Below are 13269 nucleotides of genomic sequence, written 5' to 3'. Positions count from 1 at the left end.
CTCCTGAGAGAGAATATATACCATTACTACCTATACAGACTGCCCCCGCAGTATGGACTCCTGAGGGAGAGTATATACCATTACTACCTATATACAGACTGCCCCCCCGCAGTATGGGATCCTGAGAGAGAATATATACCATTACTTTCTATATACAGACTGCCCCCCGCAGTATGGGACCCTGAGAGAGAATATATACCATTACTATCTATATACAGACTGTCCATCCGCAGTATGGGACCCTGAGAGTATATACCATTACTACCTATATACAGACTGCCCCCCCCCCACAGTATGGACTCCTGAGAGAGAGTATATACCATTACTATCTATATACAGACTGCCCCCCCCCCCCCGCAGTATGGACTCCTGAGAGAGAGTATATACCATTACTATCTATATACAGACTGCCCCCGCAGTATGGGACCCTGAGAGAGAGTATATACCATTACTACCTATATACAGACTGCCCCCGCAGTATGGACTCCTGAGAGAGTATATACCATTACTACCTATATACAGACTGCCCCCGCAGTATGGACTCCTGAGAGAGAATATATACCATTACTATCTATATACAGACTGCCCCCGCAGTATGGGATCCTGAGAGAGAATATATACCATTACTATCTATATACAGACTGTCCCCCGCAGTATGGACTCCTGAGAGAGTATATACCATTACTACCTATATACAGACTGCCACCGCAGTATGGACTCCTGAGAGAGAATATATACCATTACTACCTATATACAGACTGCCCCCGCAGTATGGACTCCTGAGAGAGAGTATATACCATTACTACCTATATACAGACTGCCCCCGCAGTATGGACTCCTGAGAGAGAATATATACCATTACTACCTATACAGACTGCCCCCGCAGTATGGACTCCTGAGAGAGAGTATATACCATTACTACCCATATACAGACTGTCCCCCGCAGTATGGGATCCCTGAGAGAGAGTATATACCATTACTACCCATATACAGACTGCCCCCCGCAGTATGGGATCCTGAGAGAGAGAGAGTATATACCATTACTATCTATATACAGACTGCCCCCCGCAGTATGGACTCCTGAGAGAGAGTATATACCATTACTACCTATATACAGACTGCCCCCGCAGTATGGGATCCTGAGAGAGAGTATATACCATTACTATCTATATACAGACTGCCCCCCGCAGTATGGACTCCTGAGAGAGAATATATACCATTACTACCTATATACAGACTGCCCCCCCGCAGTATGGGATCCTGAGAGAGAGTATATACCATTACTACCTATATACAGACTGCCCCCCGCAGCATGGGATCCCTGAGAGAGAGTATATACCATTACTATCTATATACAGACTGCCCCCCGCAGTATGGGACCCTGAGAGAGAATATATACCATTACTATCTATATACAGACTGTCCATCTGCAGTATGGGACCCTGAGAGTATATACCATTACTACCTATATACAGACTGCCCCCCCCCGCAGTATGGACTCCTGAGAGAGAGTATATACCATTACTACCTATATACAGACTGCCCCCCGCAGCATGGGATCCCTGAGAGAGAGTATATACCATTACTATCTATATACAGACTGTCCCCGCAGTATGGGATCCTGAGAGAGAATATATACCATTACTATCTATATACAGACTGTCCCCGCAGTATGGGATCCTGAGAGAGAATATATACCATTACTATCTATATACAGACTGTCCCCCGCAGTATGGACTCCTGAGAGAGTATATACCATTACTACCTATATACAGACTGCCACCGCAGTATGGACTCCTGAGAGAGAATATATACCATTACTACCTATATACAGACTGCCCCCGCAGTATGGACTCCTGAGAGAGAGTATATACCATTACTACCTATATACAGACTGCCCCCGCAGTATGGACTCCTGAGAGAGAATATATACCATTACTACCTATACAGACTGCCCCCGCAGTATGGACTCCTGAGAGAGAGTATATACCATTACTACCCATATACAGACTGTCCCCCGCAGTATGGGATCCCTGAGAGAGAGTATATACCATTACTACCCATATACAGACTGCCCCCCGCAGTATGGGATCCTGAGAGAGAGTATATACCATTACTATCTATATACAGACTGCCCCCCGCAGTATGGACTCCTGAGAGAGAGTATATACCATTACTACCTATATACAGACTGCCCCCGCAGTATGGGACTCCTGAGAGAGAATATATACCATTACTATCTATATACAGACTGCCCCCCGCAGTATGGACTCCTGAGAGAGAATATATACCATTACTATCTATATACAGACTGCCCCCCGCAGTATGGACTCCTGAGAGAGAATATATACCATTACTATCTATATACAGACTGCCCCCCGCAGTATGGACTCCTGAGAGAGAATATATACCATTACTACCTATATACAGACTGCCCCCTCGCAGTATGGGATCCTGAGAGAGAGTATATACCATTACTACCTATATACAGACTGCCCCCCGCAGCATGGGATCCCTGAGAGAGAGTATATACCATTACTATCTATATACAGACTGCCCCCCGCAGTATGGGACCCTGAGAGAGAATATATACCATTACTATCTATATACAGACTGCCCCCGCAGTATGGGACCCTGAGAGAGAGTATATACCATTACTATCTATATACATACTGCCCCCGCAGTATGGGACCCTGAGAGTATATACCATTACTACCTATATACAGACTGCCCCCCCCCGCAGTATGGACTCCTGAGAGAGAGTATATACCATTACTATCTATATACAGACTGCCCCCGCAGTATGGGACCCTGAGAGAGAGTATATACCATTACTACCTATATACAGACTGCCCCCGCAGTATGGACTCCTGAGCGAGAATATATACCATTACTACACATATACAGACTGCCCCCGCAGTATGGACTCCTGAGAGAGAGTATATACCATTACTACCCATATACAGACTGCCCCCGCAGTATGGACTCCTGAGAGAGTATATACCATTACTACCTATATACAGACTGCCCCCGCAGTATGGACTCCTGAGAGAGAATATATACCATTACTATCTATATACAGACTGCCCACGCAGTATGGGATCCTGAGAGAGAATATATACCATTACTATCTATATACAGACTGTCCCCCGCAGTATGGACTCCTGAGAGAGTATATACCGTTACTACCTATATACAGACTGCCACCGCAGTATGGACTCCTGAGAGAGAATATATACCATTACTACCTATATACAGACTGCCCCCGCAGTATGGACTCCTGAGAGAGAATATATACCATTACTACCTATACAGACTGCCCCCGCAGTATGGACTCCTGAGAGAGAGTATATACCATTACTACCTATATACAGACTGGCCCCCGCAGTATGGATTCCTGAGAGAGTATATACCATTATTACCTATATACAGACTGCCCCCCGCAGTATGGGATCCTGAGAGAGAGAGTATATACCATTACTATCTATATACAGACTGCCCCCGCAGTATGGGATCCTGAGAGAGAATATATACCATTACTACCTATATACAGACTGCCCCCCGCAGTATGGGACCCTGAGAGAGAGTATATACCATTACTACCTATATACAGACTGCCCCCGCAGTATGGGATCCAGAGAGAGAATATATACCATTACTACCTATATACAGACTGCCCCCGCAGTATGGGATCCTGAGAGAGAGTATATACCATTACTACCTATATACAGACTGCCCCCCGCAGTATGGGATCCAGAGAGAGAGTATATACCATTACTTTCTATATACAGACTGCCCCCCGCAGTATGGACTCCTGAGATAGAGTATATACCATTACTATCTATATACAGACTGCCCCCGCAGTATGGGATCCTGAGAGGGAATATATACCACTAGCTGAGAGCCCCGGCGTTGCCCGGGATGTTTGTGGTGTGGGTGTGGCATTTGGGTGGGGAGTGGTCCACGCGGCCCATGTGCGGTGGTAGTGCTGCTGTGGCTGTACTGATGGTGATTGTATTGGTGTGCTGATTTGGGAGGGTTTGGTGCTGATGTGGGGGTGCGGATGTGGGTGTGCCGATGGGGGAGGTGCAAAGGTGGCGATGTGTGGGTGCTGATGGTGTTGATGGGGGCTGGGAATGGTGGGGAGCCGAGAATGCCAGTGTGCTGGGGGGGCATGGGATACCGGTGTGCTGATGTGGTGGTGCTGGGGTGTGTGTGTGTATACACGTGTGTGTGTGTGTGTATACACTTGTGTGTGTATACACGTGTGTGTGTGTATACACGTGTGTGTGTGTATACACGTGTGTGTGTGTATACACGTGTGTGTGTGTGTGTATACACGTGTGTGTATACACATGTGTGTGTGTATACACGTGTGTGTGTGTATACACGTGTGTGTATACACGTGTGTGTGTGTGTGTATACACGTGTGTGTGTGTATACACGTGTGTGTGTATACACATGTGTGTGTGTATACACGTGTGTGTATACACGTGTGTGTGTGTATACATTGTGTGTATGTATATATTGTGTGTGTGTGTATACGTGTGTGTATACACATGTGTGTATACACGTGTATACATGTTTGTGTGTATACATTGTATGTGTGTGTGTGTATAAGTGTGTGTGTGTGTGTGTGTGTGTGTGTGTACACATGTTTGTGTGTGTATACACATGTGTGTGTATATACATGTGTGTGTATACACATGTGTGTGTGTACACATGTGTGTGTGTACACATGTGTGTGTGTGTGTACACATGTGTGTGTGTGTACACATGTGTGTGTACACATGTGTGTGTGTGTACACATGTGTGTGTGTGTACACATGTGTGTGTGTGTGTACATGTGTGTGTGTATACACATGTGTGTGTGTATACACATGTGTGTGTGTATACACGTGTGTGTGTGTGTATACACGTGTGTGTATACACGTGTGTGTGTGTGTGTGTGTGTGTGTGTGTATACATGTGTGTGTGTGTGTATACATGTGTGTGTATACATGTGTGTGTATACATGTGTGTGTGTGTATACATTATGTGTATGTATACCTGTGTGTATACGTGTGTGAGTGTATACGTGTGTGAGTGTATGTGTACATGTGTGTGTGTGTATGTCTCCACGTATGTGTTTGTATGTCTCCATGTGTGTGTGTGTATGTCTCCATGTGTGTGTGTACGTGTACATGTGTGTGAGTATACGTGTACATGTGTGTGTGTGTACGTGTCTACGTGTACATGTGTGTGTGTGTGTGTGTGTGTACGTGTACGTGTGTGTGTGTGTGTGTACGTGTCTACGTGTACATGTGTGTGTGCGTGTCTACGTGTACATGTGTGTGTGTCTACGTGTACGTGCGTGTGTGTCTACGTGCGTGTGTGTGTGTGTACGTGTGTATGTGTGTGTCTATGTGTGTGTCTACGTGTGTGTGTTTGTGTCTACGTGTGTGTGTTTGTGTATACGTGTGTGTGTGTATACGTGTGTGTCTACGTCTGTGTGTGTGTGTGTGTGTCTACGTGTGTGTGTGTGTCTGTGTCCCTGTGTGTCCTTTGGCCCGTGACTCCGCCTCAGGGAAGGCGGGGGGGGTGGGGGGGGAGGTGGTGGGGGTGGGGGGGGAGGTGGTGGGAAGGAGGGGGGTGGGGGGGAAGGGGAGGTGGTGGGAAGGAGGGGGGTGGGGGGGAAGGGGAGGTGGGGGGGAGGTGGTGGGAAAGGGGGGGGGGTGCGGGGGAGGTGGTGGGAAAGGGGGGGGGGTGCGGGGGAGGTGGTGGGAAGGGGGGGGGTGCGGGGGAGGTGGTGGGAAGGGGGGGGAGGTGGTGGGAAGGGGGGGGGTGGGGGGAGGTGGTGGGAAGGGGGGGGAGGTGGTGGGAAAGGGGGGGGTGGGGGGAGGTGGTGGGAAGGGGGGGGAGGTGGTGGGGAGTTGGGAAGGGGGGTGGGGGAGGTGGGAAGGGGGGTGGAGGTGGTGAGAGGTTGTAAGGGGGGAGTGAAGGGAAGGTGAAGGGGGGGTGAAGGGGAGGGGTGGAGGGGAGGTGAAGGGGGGGGGGTGGAGGGGAGGTGAAGGGGGGGGGGGGGTGGAGGGGAGGTGAAGGGGGGGGGGGGTGGAGGGGAGGTGAAGGGGGGGGTGGAGGGGAGGTGAAGGGGGGTGGAGGGGAGGTGAAGGGGGGGTGGAGGGGAGGGTGAAGGGGAGGTGAAGGGGAGGTGAAGGGGAGGTGAAGGGGGGGGTGGAGGGGAGGTGAAGGGGGGGGTGGAGGGGAGGTGAAGGGGGGGGTGGAGGGGAGGTGAAGGGGGGGGGTGGAGGGGAGGTGAAGGGGGGGGTGGAGGGGAGGTGAAGGGGGGGTGGAGGGGAGGTGAAGGGGAGGTGGGGGGGGTGAAGGGGAGGTGGGGGGGGTGAAGGGGAGGTGGGGGGGGGGGGTGAAGGGGGGGGGGGGTGAAGGGGAGGTGGGGGGGGTGAAGGGGAGGTGAAGGGGGGTGAAGGGGAGGTGGGGGGGGTGAAGGGGAGGTCGGGGGGGGTGAAGGGGAGGTGGGGGGGGTGAAGGGGAGGGTGAAGGGGAGGTGAAGGGGGGTGGAGGGGAGGTGAAGGGGGGGTGGAGGGGAGGTGAAGGGGGGATGGAGGGGAGGTGAAGGGGGGGTGGAGGGGAGGTGAAGGGGGGGTGGAGGGAGGTGGAAGGGAAGTGGAGTGAGGGGAGGTGAGGGGTGGGTGAGGGGAGGTGAGGGGAGGTGAAGGGGGGTGAAGGGGGGTGAAGGGGGGTGAGGGGAGGTGAAGGGGGGTGAGGGGAGGTGAGGGGAGGTGAAGGGGGGTGAAGGGGGGTGAAGGGGGGTGAGGGGAGGTGAAGGGGGGTGAGGGGAGGTGAAGGGGGGTGAGGGGAGGTGAAGGGGGGTGAGGGGAGGTGAAGGGGGGTGTGGGGAGGTGAAGGCCGCTCCCTCACCCGTCCGGCCGCTCACTCACCCGTTCGGCAGCTCCCTCACCCGTCCGGCCGCTCCCACGTGGATCTGAGGCGGGAGGCAGCTTGTTGTGGCCGGTCCCCCGCTGTGTCCCGGGCGCTCGCTCGCTCCGCTGACTGTAGCGGCGCCGGGGGGGGGGGGGGGGTGGGGGGTGGAGGTGAGGTGATTTGAAGGGGGGTGAGGGGAGGTGAAGGCCGCTCACTCACCCGTCCGGCCGCTCCCACGTGGAACTGAGGCGGGAGGCAGCTTGTTGTGGCCGCTCCCCCGCTGTGTCCCGGGCACTCGCCGCTGACTGTAGCGGCGCCGGGGGGGGGGGGGGAGGTGATTTGAAGGGGGGTGAGGGGTGGGTGAAGGGGGGGGAGGTGATTTGAAGGGGGGTGAGGGGAGGTGAAGGCCGCTCACTCACCCGTCCGGCCGCTCCCACGTGGAACTGAGGCGGGAGGCAGCTTGTTGTGGCCGCTCCCCCGCTGTGTCCCGGGCACTCGCTCCTCCGCTGACTGTAGCGGCGCCGGGGGGGGGGGGGGGAGGCTGATTTCGGGGAGGAAGAGGCGGAGGCTCCGGCAGGTATGTGAGGCCCCCCCCCCCCGGGTTATACATGCTGCTAATGTACACCCCCCCCCCCTACTGTGTGTGTGTGTGTGTGTGTGTCCGTGTGTGTGTGTGTGTCCGTGTGTCCGTGTGTCCGTGTGTGTGTGTGTATATCCCTGTGTGTGTGTTTTTGTCCCTGTGTGTCCTTTGGGCCGTCACTCCGCCTCAGGCCAATGAGAGGTGTGCGGGGGCGGCCCAAGGGACCAATGAGATTTCCCCTAGGGACACCGGACATCCAGCAGGCAGGCAGGCAGGCAAACATACAGTGCTTTCACTAATATAGTATAAGATTACTACCTATATACAGACTGCCCCCGCAGTATGGACTCCTGAGAGAGAATATATACCATTACTACCTATACAGACTGCCCCCGCAGTATGGACTCCTGAGAGAGAATATATACCATTACTACCCATATACAGACTGCCCCCGCAGTATGGACTCCTGAGAGAGAGTATATACCATTACTACCTATATACAGACTGCCCCCCGCAGTATGGGATCCTGAGAGAGAATATATACCATTACTTTCTATATACAGACTGCCCCCCGCAGTATGGGACCCTGAGAGAGAATATATACCATTACTATCTATATACAGACTGCCCCCGCAGTATGGGATCCTGAGAGAGAATATATACCATTACTACCTATATACAGACTGCCCCCCCCCGCAGTATGGGATGCTGAGAGAGAATATATACCATTACTACCCATATACAGACTGCCCCCGCAGTATGGACTCCTGAGAGAGAGTATATACCATTACTACCTATATACAGACTGCCCCGCAGTATGGGATCCTGAAGAGAGTATATACCATTACTACCTATATTCAGACTGCCCCCACAGTATGGACTCCTGAGAGAGAATATATACCATTACTACCCATATACAGACTGCCCCCGCAGTATGGACTCCTGAGAGAGAGAGTATATACCATTACTACCTATATACAGACTGCCCCCCGCAGTATGGGATCCTGAGAGAGAATATATACCATTACTACCTATATACAGACTGCCCCCCCCCGCAGTATGGGATCCTGAGAGAGAGTATATACCATTACTACCTATATACAGACTGCCCCCCGCAGTATGGGATCCAGAGAGAGAGTATATACCATTACTTTCTATATACAGACTGCCCCCCGCAGTATGGACTCCTGAGAGAGAGTATATACCATTACTATCTATATACAGACTGCCCCCGCAGTATGGGATCCTGAGAGGGAATATATACCATTACTACCTATATACAAACTGCCCCCGCAGTATGGGATCCTGAGAGAGAGTATATACCATTATTATCTATATACAGACTGCCCCCGCAGTATGGACTCCTGAGAGAGAATATATACCATTACTACCTATATACAGACTGCCTCCCGCAGTATGGGATCCTGAGAGAGAATATATACCATTACAACCCATATACAGACTGCCCACGCAGTATGGACTCCTGAGAGAGAGTATATACCATTACTACCTATATACAGACTGCCCCCCGCAGTATGGGATCCTGAGAGAGAATATATACCATTACTACCCATATACAGACTGCCCCTGCAGTATGGGATCCTGAGAGAGAGTATATACCATTACTATCTATATACAGACTGCCCCCCGCAGTATGGGATCCTGAGAGAGAGTATATACCATTACTATCTATATACAGACTGCCCCCCGCAGTATGGACTCCTGAGAGAGAGTATATACCATTACTACCTATATACAGACTGCCCCCCGCAGTATGGGATCCTGAGAGAGAGTATATACCATTACTACCTATATACAGACTGCCCCCCGCAGTATGGGATCCTGAGAGAGAATATATACCATTACAACCCATATACAGACTGCCCCCGCAGTATGGACTCCTGAGAGAGAGTATATACCATTACTACCTATATACAGACTGCCCCCCGCAGTATGGGATCCTGAGAGAGAATATATACCATTACTACCCATATACAGACTGCCCCCGCAGTATGGGATCCTGAGAGAGAGTATATACCATTACTATCTATATACAGACTGCCCCCCGCAGTATGGGATCCTGAGAGAGAGTATATACCATTACTATCTATATACAGACTGCCCCCTGCAGTATGGACTCCTGAGAGAGAGTATATACCATTACTACCCATATACAGACTGCCCCCGCAGTATGGGATCCTGAGAGAGAGTATATACCATTACTATCTATATACAGACTGCCCCCCGCAGTATGGGATCCTGAGAGAGAGTATATACCATTACTATCTATATACAGACTGCCCCCCGCAGTATGGACTCCTGAGAGAGAGTATATACCATTACTACCTATATACAGACTGCCCCCCGCAGTATGGGATCCTGAGAGAGTATATACCATTACTACCTATATACAGACTGCCCCCCGCAGTATGGGATCCTGAGAGAGAATATATACCATTACAACCCATATACAGACTGCCCCCGCAGTATGGACTCCTGAGAGAGAGTATATACCATTACTACCTATATACAGACTGCTCCCCGCAGTATGGGATCCTGAGAGAGAATATATACCATTACTACCCATATACAGACTGCCCCCGCAGTATGGGATCCTGAGAGAGAGTATATACCATTACTACCTATATACAGACTGCCCCCCGCAGTATGGGATCCTGAGAGAGAGTATATACCATTACTACCTATATACAGACTGCCCCCCGCAGTATGGGATCCTGAGAGAGAATATATACCATTACAACCCATATACAGACTGCCCCCGCAGTATGGACTCCTGAGAGAGAGTATATACCATTACTACCTATATACAGACTGCCCCCCGCAGTATGGGATCCTGAGAGAGAATATATACCATTACTACCCATATACAGACTGCCCCCCGCAGTATGGGATCCTGAGAGAGAGTATATACCATTACTACCTATATACAGACTGCCCCCCGCAGTATGGACTCCTGAGAGTATATACCATTACTACCCATATACAGACTGCCCCCCGCAGTATGGGATCCTGAGAGAGAGTATATACCATTACTACCCATATACAGACTGCCCCCGCAGTATGGACTCCTGAGAGAGAGTATATACCATGACTACCTATATACAGACTGTCCCCCGCAGTATGGACTCCTGAGAGAGAGTATATACCATTACTACCTATATACAGACTGTCCCCTGCAGTATGGACTCCTGAGAGAGAATATATACCATTACTATCTATATACAAACTGACCCCCGCAGTATGGGATCCCGAGAGAGAATATATCCCCCCGCTCCCCCCCCTGCATCAGGCCCTTGCATCCCGCTCCCCCCCCGCATCCCGCTCCCCCCCTGCATCAGGCCCCTGCATCCCGCTCCCCCCACCCCCCTGCATCCCGCTCCCCCCCCTTCATCCCGCCTCCCCCCCTGCATCCCGCTCCCCCCCTGGCATCAGGCCCCTGCATCCCGCTCCCCCCACCCCCCCTGCATCCCGCTCCCCCCCCCCCCCTGCATCTGGCCCCTGCATCCCGCTCCCCCCCCTCCTGCATCCCGCTCCCCCCTGCATCAGGCACCTTCATCCCGCTCCCCCCCACCCCCCTGCATTCCGCTCCCCCCACCCCCCTGCATTCCGCTCCCCCCCTGCATCAGGCCCCTGCATCCCGCTCCCCCCCACCCCCCTGCATCCCGCTCCCCCCCCCCCTGCATCCCGCTCCCCCCCCCTGCATCCCGCTCCCCCCCTTGCATCAGGCACCTTCATCCTGTTCCCCCCCCCCTGCATCCCGCTCACCCCCGCTCCCCCTGCATCGTGCCCCCCCCCCCCTGCATCACGCTACCCCCCTGCATCAGGCACCTTCATCCCGTCCCCCGTCCCCCTGCATCCCGCTCCCCCCTGCATCAGGCCCCTGCATCCCGCTCCCCCCCCCTGCATCCCGCTCCCCCCCCTGCATCCCGCTCCCCCCCCCTGCATCCCGCTCCCCCCCCTGCATCCCGCTCCCCCCCCTGCATCCCGCTTCCCCCCGCTGCATCAGGCCACTGCATGCCACTACCCCCCCTGCATCCCGCTCCCCCCCTGCATCCCGCCCCCCCCATCATCCCGCCCCCCCCATCATCCCGCCCCCCCCCATCATCCCGCTCCCCCCCCCATCATCCCGCTCCCCCCCTGCATCAGGCCCCTGCATCCCGCTCCCCCTTTTCTATATGGGGTGCACTTTGTACCTCGAAGTTTCCCAGCAGCGAGCGGCTGACGCAGGACGAGGGCCAGGTCCCCGTGCAGCTTCTCCCCACAACGCCCCTCCTCAGGCTCCGCTGCGGCCTCCTACACAGCAAGACACATACACGGCCCCGTCATATACAGCAGCGTTACCCGAGCGGGCGGCACAGAGTGACAGGGGGACACTGGGAGATACAAAGTGTCACGGGGAACAGAGAGTGACCCGAGACCGGCGACCAGGGATAGAAAGGACGTGACCCCATTAATATATCCTACCGTCCTCAAGGGCCACCAACAGGGCAAGGTTCAAGGATATCCCTGCTTCAGCACAGCTGGCTCAATCAGTCCCTGTTTCAGCACAGGTGGCTCAATCAGTACCTGCTTCAGCACAGGTGGCTCAATCAGTCCATGCTTCAGCACAGGTGGCTCAATCATTGGCTCAGTCAAAGACGATGCTGAAGCAGCGATATCTTTAAAACCCGACCTGTCGGTGGCTGGTGACTGGCGTTGAGGGCCCCGGTCTCGTATGCCACGGGGTACCCTGCAAACACAAACCTCGGGCATCGTCCTCGGAGCACCAAACCCAGAAGAGGGTCCCAGCGGCAGAACAAGTCTTTTTGGGGGCGCCCCGCTTCAAAAGAGGGGACACCATTGAGATTACTGTTAAGTGGATGTAGTGTTGATCACCTATATGATCACCTATATGTGAAGTATCAGTCTTCTGCAATGTATATGTTCCACCGATCTCTCTTACTGATCACCTATATGTGAAGTATCAGTCTTCTGCAATGTATATGTTCCACCAATCTCTCTTATCACCTATATGTGATGTATCAGTCTTCTGCAATGTATATGTTCCACCGATCTCTCTTACTGATCACCTATATGTGAAGTACCAGTCTCCTGCAATGAATATGTTCCACCGATCTCTCTTACTGATCACCTATATGTGAAGTATCAGTCTCCTGCAATGAATATGTTCCACCGATCTCTCTTACTGATCACCTATATGTGAAGTATCAGTCTCCTGCAATGAATATGTTCCACCGATCTCTCTTACTGATCACCTATATGTGAAGTATCATTCTCCTGCAATGAATATGTTCCACCGATCTCTCTTACTGATCACCTATATGTGAAGTATCATTCTTCTGCAATGTATATGTTCCACCAATCTCTCTTACTTATCACCTATATGTGGAGTATCAGTCTTCTGCAATGTATATGTTCCACCAATCTCTCTTACTGATCACCTACATGTGAAGTGTCAGTCTTCTGCAATGTATATGTTCCACCAATCTCTCTTACTGATCCCCTACATGTGAAGTATCAGTCTTCTGCAATGTATATGTTCCATCAATCTCTCTTACTTATCACCTACATGTGAAGTATCAGTCTTCTGCAATGTATATGTTCCACCAATCTCTCTTACTGATCACCTACATGTGAAGTGTCAGTCTTCTGCAATGTATATGTTCCACCAATCTCTCTTACTGATCACCTATATGTGATGTATCAGTCTTCTGCAATGTATATGTTCCACCAATCTCTCTTACTGA

The 13269-nt window shown here is 52.1% G+C and overlaps 1 protein-coding gene across 1 annotated transcript in view; it reads right to left on the bottom strand.

Moving 5' to 3' along the window:
• ATOSB (atos homolog B) overlaps positions 1-12341 on the bottom strand; it is a gene marked incomplete at its 5' end in the record, with an annotated part of 31079 nt that extends 18738 nt beyond the window's left edge. Inside the window, 2 exons of the mRNA XM_075582025.1 lie at positions 11716-11815; positions 12195-12341. Coding sequence (XP_075438140.1) covers positions 11716-11815; positions 12195-12341 — 247 coding nt within the window. The remainder of the gene's footprint in view (positions 1-11715; positions 11816-12194) is intronic.
• Between the last annotated feature and the right edge of the window lie 928 nt (positions 12342-13269).

This window comes from Ascaphus truei, unplaced genomic scaffold (assembly GCF_040206685.1).
Source record: "Ascaphus truei isolate aAscTru1 unplaced genomic scaffold, aAscTru1.hap1 HAP1_SCAFFOLD_1802, whole genome shotgun sequence".
In the NCBI taxonomy this organism is placed as follows: domain Eukaryota; kingdom Metazoa; phylum Chordata; class Amphibia; order Anura; family Ascaphidae; genus Ascaphus; species Ascaphus truei.
This window is presented reverse-complemented; position numbering and strand designations above follow the sequence as displayed.